Source organism: Ochotona princeps, chromosome 14, assembly GCF_030435755.1.
Source record: "Ochotona princeps isolate mOchPri1 chromosome 14, mOchPri1.hap1, whole genome shotgun sequence".
NCBI classification, from domain to species: domain Eukaryota; kingdom Metazoa; phylum Chordata; class Mammalia; order Lagomorpha; family Ochotonidae; genus Ochotona; species Ochotona princeps.
In genome coordinates, this window is record NC_080845.1 from 1,743,915 (window position 1) to 1,756,842 (window position 12,928).

The 12,928-nt window shown below is 61.4% G+C and overlaps 2 protein-coding genes across 9 annotated transcripts in view; one reads left to right on the top strand and one right to left on the bottom strand.

The window, feature by feature from the left end:
- Window positions 1–4,350: 4,350 nt before the first annotated feature.
- SPACA9 (sperm acrosome associated 9) lies at window positions 4,351–12,402 on the bottom strand. 3 transcript variants are annotated; one of them, XM_058672722.1, is made up of 5 exons: window positions 12,265–12,402; window positions 7,750–7,912; window positions 5,978–6,180; window positions 5,211–5,358; window positions 4,351–4,421 (listed from the first exon to the last, which is right to left on the bottom strand). In XM_058672722.1, exons 2-5 carry the CDS (start codon window positions 7,891–7,893, stop codon window positions 4,410–4,412), a joined length of 507 nt encoding a protein of 168 aa, XP_058528705.1. In that variant the 5' UTR covers window positions 7,894–7,912; window positions 12,265–12,402; the 3' UTR covers window positions 4,351–4,409. The 3 variants fall into 3 exon arrangements, with proteins under 3 accessions (XP_058528705.1, XP_058528704.1, XP_012784813.2); XM_058672721.1 differs by lacking the exon at window positions 4,351–4,421 and having other exon boundaries at window positions 5,001–5,358; window positions 12,265–12,399; XM_012929359.3 differs by lacking the exons at window positions 4,351–4,421; window positions 12,265–12,402 and adding an exon at window positions 11,702–11,831 and having other exon boundaries at window positions 5,001–5,358.
- AK8 (adenylate kinase 8) overlaps window positions 11,892–12,928 on the top strand; it is a 111,093-nt gene continuing 110,056 nt past the window's right edge. For 3 of the 6 annotated variants that reach the window (XM_058672715.1, XM_058672718.1, XM_058672720.1), the window contains exon 1: window positions 12,300–12,586. In XM_058672715.1, the coding sequence (XP_058528698.1) occupies window positions 12,437–12,586 (150 nt within the window). In that variant the 5' untranslated portion in view covers window positions 12,300–12,436. Of the gene's footprint in view, window positions 12,076–12,299; window positions 12,587–12,928 lie in introns of those variants that run through there. The other 3 variants (XM_058672719.1, XM_058672716.1, XM_058672717.1) reach the window with 3 other exon arrangements.

A 12,928-nucleotide genomic window follows, 5' to 3' on the forward strand; every position in this document is an offset into this window, starting at 1 on the left:
TGGTGTACTTGCCTTGACCCCCTCTCGGTGGCTCCGATAAGCTTCCTGGAAAGGTCTACTGAGCAGACGTCTTGTTTCAAACCCGCAGAACTGGCGCTGTGAGGCCCTGGCTCCGCCGGCCTCGTCCCCCACCCCTCCCTTGGCCCACCTCTTATTTATTTGGTGTTTGCTTGAGCGCTGGTGTGGTGCTGACCACAGGCTGGACCGGGTGAGGTGGGAGACAGCTGCTGCCTGCGGGAGGCCTGGGGCAGCCTGGGGCATCAGGGTGGCCGGAGGCGGTCAGGGCCACAGCTGCCTGCGCAGAGGTGCTCGCGTGGGAGCAGGGGCGCCTCCTGTAGCAGGAGCGGATGGTTCACACCGACTCTAACTTGAGCGGGGCTCTCGCTCTCCGGGGAGCTTGTCTCACCTTCCTGCGGCAGAGCCAAGGAAGGCTGAGTCGGAGTGTTGGCCAGGGCTGCCCGCCCCTGCAGGCTCCCATGAGCGGACACCTGGCAGAACGCTGCGGGTTCAAGCAACGCTCCAGACGTAAATGCTGCAAGGCTCAGAAGTGTGGCCTGTTGTTCTGGCTGAAGCAAGCGGTCAGAGTGGAGATAGAGCCAGGAAGGGCTGAAGGGGCCTCTGTGGTACGAATCTTACTGTAGAATGGAGATAGAGCCAGGAAGGGCTGAAGGGGCCTCTATGGTACGAATCTTACTGCATTCAGCAGTTGCCACCACATGAGAGTAAAAGGCTTTTTCTGTTTTTTTTTTTTCTCTTTTCTTTTAATGTGGCAAAGAAACATATATATATGTACTCTAGTCTCCCCAGCCAGAGTGAACTACTGGATGGGTGCTACTGGCAGGAAGACCTGCTGTGGACAGGCCCTGTGGGTGGGATCACCTGACTCGCAGCGCCCAGGAGGTCGCATCCCCGCTGCCTCAGCTCCCCGAGGCCGCGGCACCTGGGCGCACCTCGTGGGGTGTCTGTGCTGTCACGTTTTTAACTAAGCTTTGTCCAAAGGAAGGAAAGCTTAAAATGCAGTACTTTGCAGTTTCCCGGTTCCGTCGTAGGGAAGGACAGCGCAGACTCAGAAAGGAAAAAAAGCGTTCCAGATTCCTAATTAAGGCAACTTTTACGTTCTTTCCCCTCCCCTCCGAACAAACACAGTGGGCTCTGCAGGCCTGGCTTTTCTGGCAGGTGTCCTGGGGGATTGCAGGAGCACAGGGAAGAAAGGAGGCCGTTGGTGCTCAGGGCACGCGGCCAGGGTTGGTGACCCAGCTCGAAGCCAGCATGCTCCAGGAGGGCTCCAGCTTGGGTTCCTTCGAGGTCAGGAAACTGAGAGCCGTGTCGCGGTGAAGTTCCCCACCCCTGGGCTCGGCCCCCAGGGTCGGTCAGTTGTCTGGTCAGTCTGGTTTTGCTTTGAAAGCGATCGTCTTGCTGAGAACTGGTCATGCTGCGGCAAGCCCCAAGGATGCAGCGAGATGGTGGAGGCACACGCAGGGCGCTGGTCGGGCCTGGCAGGGACGTGAGTGCGGTCAGGGTGCTGGTGGCAGGGGAGGAGCATCAGGGTAACGGGTAGGGCCTTGCTCGGCGCTGCCGAGGTGGCTTGGTGTTCGGAACTGTCGGGGTCGGGTGAACCTCCAAGTGGCAGTGGCCAGGAACAGCTGTCCTCCGGGCTGCTCGGCCAGTGTGGTAGCCACCTGTTCCCTGCATGGAACAGTGTGAAAAGGAGCACCACAGCCTTTGGGGACAGGAAGGCAGGAGGACGAGATGTCGAGTTCCTGTCTACTCCGGAAGCTGAGCACATGGGCCTGGAGGTGATAGATTTTTTCGTAGATTCTAGAAAAGCGTTGACAAGGTAGTGCAGTGTTTACAGACTGTCACTGTGGAGTTGGAAGAGATCCATGGTTGTGCACATTAGGCATCCCAGAGGCGGGAGGCGCTGGCCTTGGAGGCGAGGGCCAGGACCAGCGTGCCGAGGCGGTGAGGTGGACAGGCTGGCTGACAGGAGGGAGAAGTGCCTAACCTTTGGGGCTACACTGCAGAGTCTGATCGGGGCCACAGGTGCGGGTGTGATAGAAGAGCCCCGTCGTTTCTGTCATGTGGCCGGGGGAAACAGTCTGGTGTTCTTCGAAGGTCCTAGAAGCCTCTGACGAGGAGAAAATCGTGCCCTCTTGCCACCTGGGCCAGCCAGGGAGGCCAGCGCTTGCTGGGCGAAGCCCACATATGTGTAGAGGACCCAGCTTTAGTGCCTGCTAAGTGAGGGCGGGACTCCTGCAGTGGTCAGCTCCCGAGACGGAGCAGAGCTGAGCAGAGAGGACACAAGGCATGCAGTTCTGTGTGGCCAGCGGGCAGCAAGAGCTTCCAGCAAGTGCTGGCACACGTGCTGAGAGCAGGAAGGAACTGGAGCTGCCGCAGGAGTAGCACTCGATGAACTGGGGGATTTTCTCAGGGAAGCAGAAGGAAGTGTGGCCGGGCTTGGACGGCAAGCTGAGCCAGGCACTGTGGTGTTGGCATTCTGACAGGGGTCCATGGAGAAGCCTGGTGCCCTGGTGCGGGTCTGCCAGGCTGGTGTGCAGTGTCCCAGGCCATACACTGTACCGTCTCGGTGTGCTTCCACGTTCCAGCCTGAGGGTATGTCTTTACACCCAGGGTTCTATGAAAGGATTCCCTCTCTTCCCCAATTGCTGGAAAGTTCTTGGTTGCATGTGATGAGGCTTTTCTGTGTAGGTGAGGCCACGGGCTGGCCCCAGGCTGCTGTGCTTGGTCCCCAACTGGTTCCTGTGCACCTCCATGACTTGGGGTGCCGGCGGGGATGGTGGGGGGCAGGATCTGCAGCCTCAGCTTGCTGTTGTGCAGGTTCACCATGCCCCCTAAAGGAGGAGTGGGTGCAGCTGCGGGCACAGGTCCCTAGAGAACCAAGCTACCGCACCGTGGCTGTGTTTGGCCTTAGAAGCAACTTCCTGAAGACTGAAGACCCTTCTCCCCCTTTCCACATGCCATTACCTGCCCTCTGGGATAAGTAGGCCGGGTTAGCTGTCGGAGTAGCTCTTTTAGAAGACACCCCCGGCGTCTGGCACCCCCAGCATAGTTGGGTGGGCAGGAGGGTGCGGGGCTGCAGCCTGTGGCCTCGCTTGCCCGCTAGACGGCCGGGCATTTTGCGCTAGAAGAATCAGTGACTGCTCAGCAGAGCCATCCGCGGACCCCAGATACCGTTAGGAGGAACGGATTTTGCTGCGACATGATCTAGTTTTATAATCAATCATGAACAAACCATATGTGGCTAACTTGCAGTTTAAAGGGTCCCTTCAGTGAAAGGAACATTTTTTAACTGTTTTTAGTTAAGTGGAAGCAAGACATTTCTTGTCAGAAGGCTTAACCTTTCCCGCCTCAGGCTCAAGCATGTCCCAACAGTCCACTTCAGATGCCATAGAATGAACTATGAGAGAGAAATGGTACAATCTTAGCAAATGGGGATTGGAATCAAAAGGGTTTTGCTGTCCTTAGAATGTTCTAAAATGTCAAGGCAGTTGCTTGTGTTTAACTGTGAACAAATAAAAATTTATTGTTTTGCACTACCCTGCTGAGTGGGCATGGAATGACTCAGCTGACCTGGAGGTGCTTAGGAGTGAGGTGGGGGTACTAACCCAGACACCAGTCTGGAGGGGCTGCTGGGGGAAGCGGCCGATGCAGGGGGCTCCCGCCTCAGGCCACTTGTTTGGCACAGGCGTGGATCCTGTCTGCCGCAGATCCATATCCCCGACAGGTGATACTGCAGGGGCAGAGAGGCCCCGAGAGCCAGCGGGTGGTGGGGCTGCCAGGTCGCCCATTCTGCGGGGTCGGTGGGCAGGGGAGGGGCCCGATGGCATCTTTCTGGCGGAGCCCAGCTGATGCCGCCATGGCCTGCGGCCCATCAGCGCTGAACCGTTTGTGTTACTGCCCCATCTTGCCCTGGATGTTTTTTGGAGGAGGGCAAGAAACTCCAGGCACCTGACCGAGAGCACCAGCCTGGCCTGGGAGCCTGCAGGAAGGTACCAGTACAGAGCTATGCCAGCCGGGCACTGCTGGGTGGCTGGACTCTGCCCACTTGGAGAGCAGAAGTGGCCCCTTCGAGACATAGACCTCGGAGGTAGCAGGTTTGAATCTGCGTGGAGAAAGCAGGTTTTCTTGCCTGAGTGGGTCCGTACGCTGTATGCCCTTGGACAAACATGAACATAGGCGTGCTGACCCCCGTGGGTCGTGGACACCAAGCCCCCCAGGCAGATTGTCTCCCTGCCGTCTGCCAGTGGCCTTGCTCGGGACGGGGCGCTGCACTACACTGCGTCCCTCGGTGTCACGCGGGGACAAACCAGAAACCCAGCCAAGCAGAGAGGTGGTACAACGCTTTTTATTCTTGACCGTCTCCCCCCGAAGAAGCAACAATACAGAGGCTAAGTCGTCCCCTGTGAAGGGAAAAACCTGCAGTCAGACACCACCCCTGCCCGGGCCCAGGCCAGGGACACAGAGCTTTGGGCCTCAGCTCGGCGCTCGTCCCAAGCCACAGACTCAGACTCTTGGCTTCTGTCAGGGCCTCTTCGCCCTCTCCCAGGTAAAGCGGCGGGCAAGGCGGGCTCAGCCCCTTCCCTCTGGTCCAGGGAACTCAACATGCATGCAGTGTCACCCTGCCTGCCAGAGGCGGCAGCCCAGCTCGCAGGGCCAGCCCGGGCCTCGCCTGTGGTCTCGGCTGTGGGGGCAGGGTACTAGGTGGTCTCCGGGGTGATGGCTCACACAGGGAAGCCAGAGCCCACTGCCTGGGTGGGTGTGGCTGAGAGAGGGCCGGGGCCTCAGCACCCCTCCCCTCTGCCCACAGCAGGCTGGGGCACCGGTCGGGGTTTGGTCATCAGCATAGTCTCACGCTTACAGGTGGAAAGCGAGACATTCAAGCAAGTGAAAGAGGATCTTACCATGCACTGGCCCCCGGGGGCTGGCGGCCATGCCCCCACCATGCACTGGCCCCCGGGGCTGGCGGCCAGGCAGCCGTGGCACAGCACGCCCCCACCCCGGCTTGCTTACAGCTTCCCACCGGGTGGCCGCCAGGGAGGTTTGGAAAATTTCCTGCCTTCCCCCCTGGCTGTGGGGCCGTCTTTCGCCAGTTGACACTTGTGTTTTGTGAGCCACAGCTGGGGGCCCGCGGCTCGCACGGGACGGGCTGCCCCTGCGGTGGCCTGTCGCTGCGCTGGCAGCTCACTCACGTGCTGCAGCACTTTCCGGGGCAGCTTCTCCGAGTGAGCGATCCATTCTTTCATCAAGTCCAGCACGATGGGAATGAGGCTGACCACGCCCCCGTAGTGGTTCCTGGCCTCGTCACAGCTCAGGTGGTTCACCACGTCGTGTGGGTACCTAGAGGACCGCAGGAGGGGATGGTGGGTGGTCAGCAGCAGCCACACCACAGACACAGCTAGAGGGCCTGGCTGGGGGGGCTGCGGAGGCTCCAGAACTGGACATGACACACCCAGGCACTCTGTCCCGACAGATCCTGGCTCAGGTCCTAGGGTGAGAGGACCTGCACATTGAGCAGTGTGGCCCGCAGAGCCCGCAGTGAGGGGCCCAGGCCCCGCTGGGCTCTCCTTTAGCCCCTGACCCTGTGCTCTGGACTACCTGGGCAGGATGGCAGGAGAGCACCAGAGAGGTGCCGCCCCCATGGGGCCCCACAACTGCGTGTCAGTAAGGACCTGTGTGGGCTTCTGCAAGCGGCCTTGTCTATGGCCTGGCTTCCCTTGGGTCATTCCAACAAATTCAAAGTGGGAGTGAGAATCCACCCAAGGGAGTTGGAAGCTGCCTGCCCGCTGGGCGGGGCTCGGGGCTGCCCCTGCTCTGCACACACAGGCCACACCTCCCCTGTGGGCATGGGCTCCTGCTCCTCCCCACACACAGGCCACACCTCCCTCATGGGCCCCAGCTCCCAGCTGCCTGCTCCGCATGTGCAAGCCACACTGCCCCCAAGGGCCCAGGGACGCACTTGGCCCTGAGGCTGCTCAGGTCGTTGCTGTGGCTGACGAGGGTTTTGCATTTCTCCAGGAGGTTGTTGGTGACGGGGGTGCCGGAGTGCAGGGCCTCAAAGCGTTGGCACAGCTTGTTCAGCTCCGAGCAGATGTCCAGGAACATGAGCAGGATCCGCCGGTCCGTGGAGTTGTTGCAGTAGTGCTCCATGTAGCTCTGCACCTGCAAGGCCGGCCACGTGAGCTGGGGCTGTGCCACCAGACGCTGGGGGGTGTGTGTGTCCACGTGAGCTGGGCCGTGCCTGCCAGACACCAAGGTGTGTGTCCACGTGAGCTGGGGCTGTGCCTGCCAGACGCCAAGGTGTGTGTGTGTGTCCATGTGAGCTGGGGCCGCACCACCGGACACTGGGGTATATGTGTGTCCACGTGAGCTGGGGCCGTGCCTGCCAAGGTGTGTGTGTGTCCACGTGAGCTGGGCCGTGCCTGCCAGACGCCAAGGTGTGTGTGTGTCCACGTGAGCTGGGCCGTGCCTGCCAGACGCCAAGGTGTGTGTGTATCCACGTGAGCTGGGCTGGGGCCATGCCTGCCAGACACTGGGGTGTCTGTGTGTGTCCGTGTGAGCTGGGGGCCGTGCCACCAGACACTGGGGTATATGTATGTCCACGTGAGCTGGGGCTGTGCCTGCCAGACGGGGTGTGTGTGTGTGTCCCTGTGTCCCGGGGCCATGCCACTAGACTTTGGGATGTGTGTGTGCCCGTGTCCATGTGAGCTGGGGTCATGCTGCCAGATGCCAAGGTGTGTGTGTGCCCACATGAGCTGGGGCCATACACCAGACACTGGGGTGTGTGTATGTTTCCATGAGCTGGGGCCATGCTGCCAGACACTAGGTTGTGTGTGTGTTTCCATGGGCTGGGCTGTGCCTGCCAGATGCTGGTGCGTGTGTGAGTGCACTCCCTGCTCCTATGGGCCCTGGGGTGCAGGGTGTCAGTCACATTCAGACATTGTAATGTATGGCCCAGTGTAGCATCCCATGGAAATGGATGTTCCAGGTAAGCTAGGCAGATATTCGAAGCTTCCTGCATCACCTCAGTGTCTCCTAGTTCATTTTGAAGGCCTCTCCTGTAACATCACGCAGCATCCCGGGCACTGGCACATCTCGGCACTCCTCATAAAAGCCCTGAACGTCAGGCAGGCCCCTTTGAACCCTCATCTCACACCAAGACCAGGGGTCCTGAAGGTCAAAGAGCAAGAGGCTTCACGGAGTCAGCCCCCTGTTCATGTGCCTGGGCGAACAGCTGAGGATGACCCAAGCCCTCGGGCCCCTGCGTCCATGTGGACTCCCAGAGGAAGTTCCTGGCTTCAGCTCAGCTCAGCTGCACTGCTGTGGCCATCTGGGGAGTGACTCAGTGGCTGGAAGAGCTCTCTCCTTCTATGTGTGTGCCCAGCCTTTGCTCTTAAGACCGCCAACTCCTGCGAGGTGACCTTGGCCGGCAGCTGATCCCCAGGGCAGATACGGGTCAGGCAGAAACATCTGCCAAAGCAACTAGGGGTGCGCCTGGCAGCCGTGGTTTCTGTGGGAGAGACCAGGTCCATGTGGCTGCTAGTCAGTCCCCAGCCCTCACAGCCCCACCCGGCACGTCAGCCTGGCTGCCTGCTGGCGGAGGGAAACCAGCTGGTCCAAGGTGATGGGAGGGTCTGTATCTGCAGCCACGTCCACTGCTCACTCGCAGGTGTCACTGGGGAATGAGTGAACCCCTGGACTCCCCTTGGCGAGCCCTGTCGGGGATGCCACCTGTCCGATGCTGGAAATAGGCCGGATCTTGTCGTGGGCGCTCTCCCGGCAGCGCTCCAGGGCGGCAATGAACGTGAACTGCTGCTGCTGAAAGAGCTTGTCCTTCTGCTCGATGCTGCGCAGGCATTCCTTCACCTCGTTCATGTTCGTGGTCCCCCGAGCTCTGTGGGAGGGGAGGCAGCAGTGAGGCCTCAGCGCTGGACGGGCGGGACCCCGGGTGGAGGCTCCCCAACCCTCACAGCACCCGACGGCGACACATGCGTGGGACTTCCTTCCCTCAGCTGTGCACAGAGTTTAGGCCTCACCTTCCCCAGACTGGTTCCCTAAACACACACAGATACAGACACAGACACACAGAAATACACACCCTTACAGGCACACACACGCAAACACATACACACAGGAACAGCACACACACACCTACAAACACATATATACACAGACACCTACACACCTACAGACATACATACACACAGACGACACACATAGAAACACACACACCTATAGACACACCACACCCACAAATACACACACACACACACAGCCTCCAATGCCTCCTTAGAGTGACGGCAGAAACCCTGACATCCAGGGTCATAAAAACGCCACAGGACCCGGATAGAGGCAGCTGAACATCTATCAGGACCAAAGGATTTTTAAAGTGCTGCCACTCAGTGATCGCCAGGCAGCCAGCAGCCCCTTCTTGTGGTTCAGCAGGGCAGCGAATGCATGGCTGTCCAGCTGGAGCCAGTGTCCTGCCCAGTACTGCCGTGGCAGTAGGACCTCAGGTTTGGATTCCCAAGCAGGGTGTCAGCTGGGGGCTGCCCACCTCACCATGACCCTGGGCTAGCAGCCAGACGGCCCTGCTTATACAGGCGCTGCCACTGGCATTCACAGGTGAGCAGTACAGCGTGGGTTCTGACGGGTATCTGCACATCACCTGCTCACAGCTCGCCGGGGGGACCTCAGTGGTCAGCTCTCCTTAACTGCTGGGGGGTGGGAAGGGAGGAAGGATGAGCCCAGCATGTGTCTGTCATCTTTGCCAAGAGCCACCACGAGTCCAGGCCCCACCTGCCAGCCAGTGCCGCAGCAGCCAGCGTCAGAGGTGGGGGAGGACCCGGGAAGCTTGAGGCTGGCAAAAACACAGTCCTGGGTTCCTGGCAAGCCCTGGGGGAGGGGTGAGAACAGCGTGGGGCCAGGCGTGCTTCCCTCAGCACAGAGCCCAGAGCAGCCAAGCTGGAGCATGGACATGGCAAGGGCAGGGGGCAGCAGGGCACAACACAGCCACGTGGCTACCCCAAGAGGCATGCTGCTCACCCCAGAAATCACCTGGGCCTGCTGTCAGTCTAGCAGGGCCGGCTCCCAGCAGGCAATGGGCTGCCCCATGCATGTACCACTGTGGCTCCCCATGACTGGGCCTGGGCTCAGGTGCCTCTCCACCTGGAGTGGGCAGTTGGGGAGACGGGCTGAAGGTTCCTGGCAGCACCTTGGGCCAGTCCCCTCCTGTCATGGGGTGCAGATGGCACAGCGGCTATCCGCACTGTGTCCCGTGGCTCTGGCCTCCACAGAGTCGAGAGCAGGGAAACCCCTCACCTCCGTGCAAGGCCAAAGGGAGTGCCCTGGACTTCAGCAATCCGGAGAAGAAAGAATGCCAACTAGGTTGAGACTGGGCTGCTGTGTTCTGCTGACCCACAGCCTGGGGCTAAGGGGAGTTTGCACCCCCGAGCCTGCCCTCGTGGGCTGCTGTGTTCTGCTGACCCACAGCCTGGGGCTAAGGGGAGTTTACACCCCCGAGCCTGCCCTCGTGGGCAGGGATCTTGCTTCAGAAAGTTAGGGCATCCCTTTCTGTCATCTAGTCTTGGCACCACCCCCACAAGCCTCACCCACCGCACTCTAGTTCCAGCCACAGCTTCCACATGACCCAGGGTTTGACAGATTGGTGGTGGGGCAGGGTAGGGGAGTGGCGGTGGTCAGGGAGAGCTGGGGTGGGGGAGTGTGCCCGTTGAGCTCAGAGCTGTGGCTGGCAGTGGTCAGGGAAATGCTAGATTTCACACATTCCTGTCTTCAGCTCCGGGTTCTACCCTTGCGGGTGTGACATGAGGCAGCAGGTGTTAAGGGGTGGAGCCTAGAACCACAGGGGTAGGAGATGGGAAGGGAGGGGACTGGTTCCTGGGGCCAGCACAGCAGGCATGGTGTGCACCCTGGTCCTAAAACTAGTGAGGGTGCTTTTGGCAGCCAGACCTCCTGGAGGGTAGGGGGATCTGAACTGGGTCTTGAACAGCTAAGTGTTGGGAGGGGAGACTGGCCTAGAGGTTAAAGTGCAGATGTGGGAGGGGCAGAGGGGAGAGGACGGGGCCAGATGGAAGGATGGCAGGCATTGGGGCTGGGCATCTACAAGGCCTGTCAGCAGAGGGGCGCACATCTTCCCATGCTCAGATGCCTTCCTGCTGCGCGCTCAGACCAGGTGGGGCTGGCTCCAACAGCACCAGCCTCTTCCCGGGCTGCATGGGGGAGGAGGAGCAAACACCGCCCCACCCCACCCCTGCTCTGCGGGGCTCACAGTGTGACCGTCTCTTCCCACCGTGGAGTCCATGTGGAGGCAAGCCAGCACGCCAAGGGCCTGAGTCCACCCAACCCCCTCTGGAGAGCCCATCCTCTTGCTGGACCCGCGGCGCCTGGCCCTCTCAGCCCAGAGCGGCCCTGTTTCTGTACCTGGCTCACAGCCACCCTCTTGGGACACCTCCGGGCTGCAGGCTTGGTGGGTGGCCCCACCCTGCGAGCAGAGCCGAGGGGACTTTTGAGCCTGGCGTCTGGGGTCAACAGAGGAGCTGAAACCAGCAAGTTCCCCCCGTGTCTGTGGGGCATAATGAGGGGGCCTGAAAAGTGCAGGTAGGGTGCGGGTGGGGTTCCCCATGGAGGCAACAGGTGCCACACCATGGGCAGACGGGGCTGCGTGCTTCTGTTCTCTGTTCAGGGGACGGTCCAGCTGCCTCCTCGGCTCCACCTGGCCCTGACAAGGCTATGGCTGCGGGCACCTGCTGGCTCTCCTGGGGAAGGGCGAGCCTCCAGGCTGCAGTGAGGTAACCACTGACTGGCAAATACTTTCCCCCTGTCCGGCCTCAGTTTACCCAGCCGTGCAATGAGGGAGCTCCCAGGCAGAGGCTCTTCAGCAGGCCTTCTGGGCTTACAAAGCTGACAAGGCCAGGGGCCCAGTGACTGACACGGTGGTTCAACAGGCTAACCCTCCACCCTGCAGCATGGACATCCCATATGAATGCCAATTCATATCCCGGTGCTCCACCTCCCTTCCAGCTCCCTGCTTGTGGGCTGGGAAAGCAGCAGAGGACGGCCTAAACAGAGCCTTAGAAGTCTGCACCCACGTGGGGGATCCAGAGGAAGTTCTGGCTTTAAATCAGCTCAGCTCTAGCTGTTGCAGCCACTTGGGCAGTGAACCAACAGGCTCTCTGTAAATCTGCCTTTCCAATTAAAACGAATCTTAAAAAACAAAACAAAAGGCCCAGAACGGGAAAGGACCTCTGGTGCCCCACACAGCCAGCTCCTCTTGCCTGGTGGGGGTCTCAGTTCTTCATTAGTAACTGCAGGTGAAGTGGCTGTTGCAAGGCCTGCATGAGGCGCCCTCCCTCCGTTAGTGCCTCCGACAGCAGGCCCCACCATGAGAGCACGCCCCCGTCGGGGGGACTCCAATTTGGGGTTGCCTCTAGTCACCGGGCAGCCCACCTCCACAACGGACACTGACAGCAGCCCTGGGGAGGGAGTCGCGTCTGCACCCTGCGGCGCATGGCACAAGAGCCCACCCTCCCCACCGGGAATGAGCCTGAGTCGCCCAGCCCCTTTCCCGACCGCTCCCCAGCCCAGCCTCTCCAGGGCCAGCTGCCCTCCGTCTCTCCCCACTTTCCGGCACCCCAATCCCCAGCTTCAGGCCCAGGGCCTTCACCCTGGCTTGTCCGAAAGCGGCCTCCACCTCAAACTGCTCAGAAGCTGCGGGGCGACTCCGTGGGTGTCTGGACCCCGCAGGGGCGCGGGGACCCCTTCTCTGTCTGGGCTTGGGGCCCGGAGCGGGCGGGTGGGGGGGGGGGGCCTTGGCTCGGATTGTTACCGCGGGAACCATGGCAACCGGGCCCCGTGCCCTCCGGCCCCACCCTAGGAGCTCGGGAGGCAGGAGGGGTCAGCGTGACGGGGTGGGGGAGCTGGACTCGCTGTCCTCCCCGTGGGGCGTCCCGCCGGTGACCGAGTCCACTCTCCCCGGCGTCTAGTATTACAGACGCAGAAGCGGCGGCCCAGAAGGCAGAGCCCCGGCCTGCCCACGAGGTCAGTGCCCGGCGGCAACGCTAAAGCAGGATCCGCCAGCACCCCGCGCCCCGGGGGGACCGACGGGCCCCTTCCTGGGTGCTGTCGGGGCGTCAGGGTGCGGCGAGACCCCATCCTGGAAGCTCCCCAAAGGCGCAGCGGGAGGGTCTTCCACCCGGAGACGAGGCAGGGGGACGGGAAGGCACTTGCCCAGGCCTACGGAGCGCGTCTGCTGAGGAGGTCCGGCCGAGGGCAGCGAGGACCGCGGCGGCTGGGGCGCTCCGGCCGGCAGGGACCTGCGCGACGGCCGGCGCGCGGTGATGCCGTACGACGCCGCGCCCTGGCAACGCGGTTACCTAGGCAGCGGCGCGCCGGCGGCTCCATGGACGCGACCACTTTCCCGCACCGCATCCCCCCGGAGATGCCCCAGTACGGACAGGCCAACCACATTTTCGAGTTGATGCAGGTGACACGGCTAGCCCTGTCCTCGGACCACCTCGGAGTGCGCGTCCTGCGTCGCCAGGACCCTGAGGTGGACAACCCCGGGCTGGAGACGCGCCGCAGCCCTGCCCGGTTTGGCCCCAGGGAGACCCCGCAGGGAAGGAGAAGGGAAGGCGAGGAGGGCTGGGGTGCACTCCTTGCTGGGCCACCGACTGGTCTCAGGGTCTGAAGCAGAGGCCGCCCCACACACACCCCTGTTCCCGACGGGCCGGCTGAGAGATGAGACATTCCAAGTCTGTGGGAGTTGTGTGCCCAGTGCCCAGGTGGCTGAGCTGGTCCCCATCCTCCAGCCGCTCCTCCTCAGAGGCTCTGGGCTGACTGTGCCGCCTTGGGTCATGCCTGTCGGTGCCCCAGTTGTCCCTTCTACACCTCC

What these genes read in the sequence shown, in the direction of transcription:
- SPACA9 (XM_058672721.1), bottom strand. Translation starts at nt 7,893, where the DNA reads ATGAACGAGGTGAAGGAATGCCTGCGCAGCATCGAGCAGAAGGACAAG. An exon ending in CTATTTCCAGCATCGGACAG is followed by an intron (nt 6,181 to 7,749) that starts GTGGCATCCCCG and finishes CCGGCCTTGCAG; the next exon opens with GTGCAGAGCTACATGGAGCA. An exon ending in CTGAGCAGCCTCAGGGCCAA is followed by an intron (nt 5,359 to 5,977) that starts GTGCGTCCCTGG and finishes GCGGTCCTCTAG; the next exon opens with GTACCCACACGACGTGGTGA.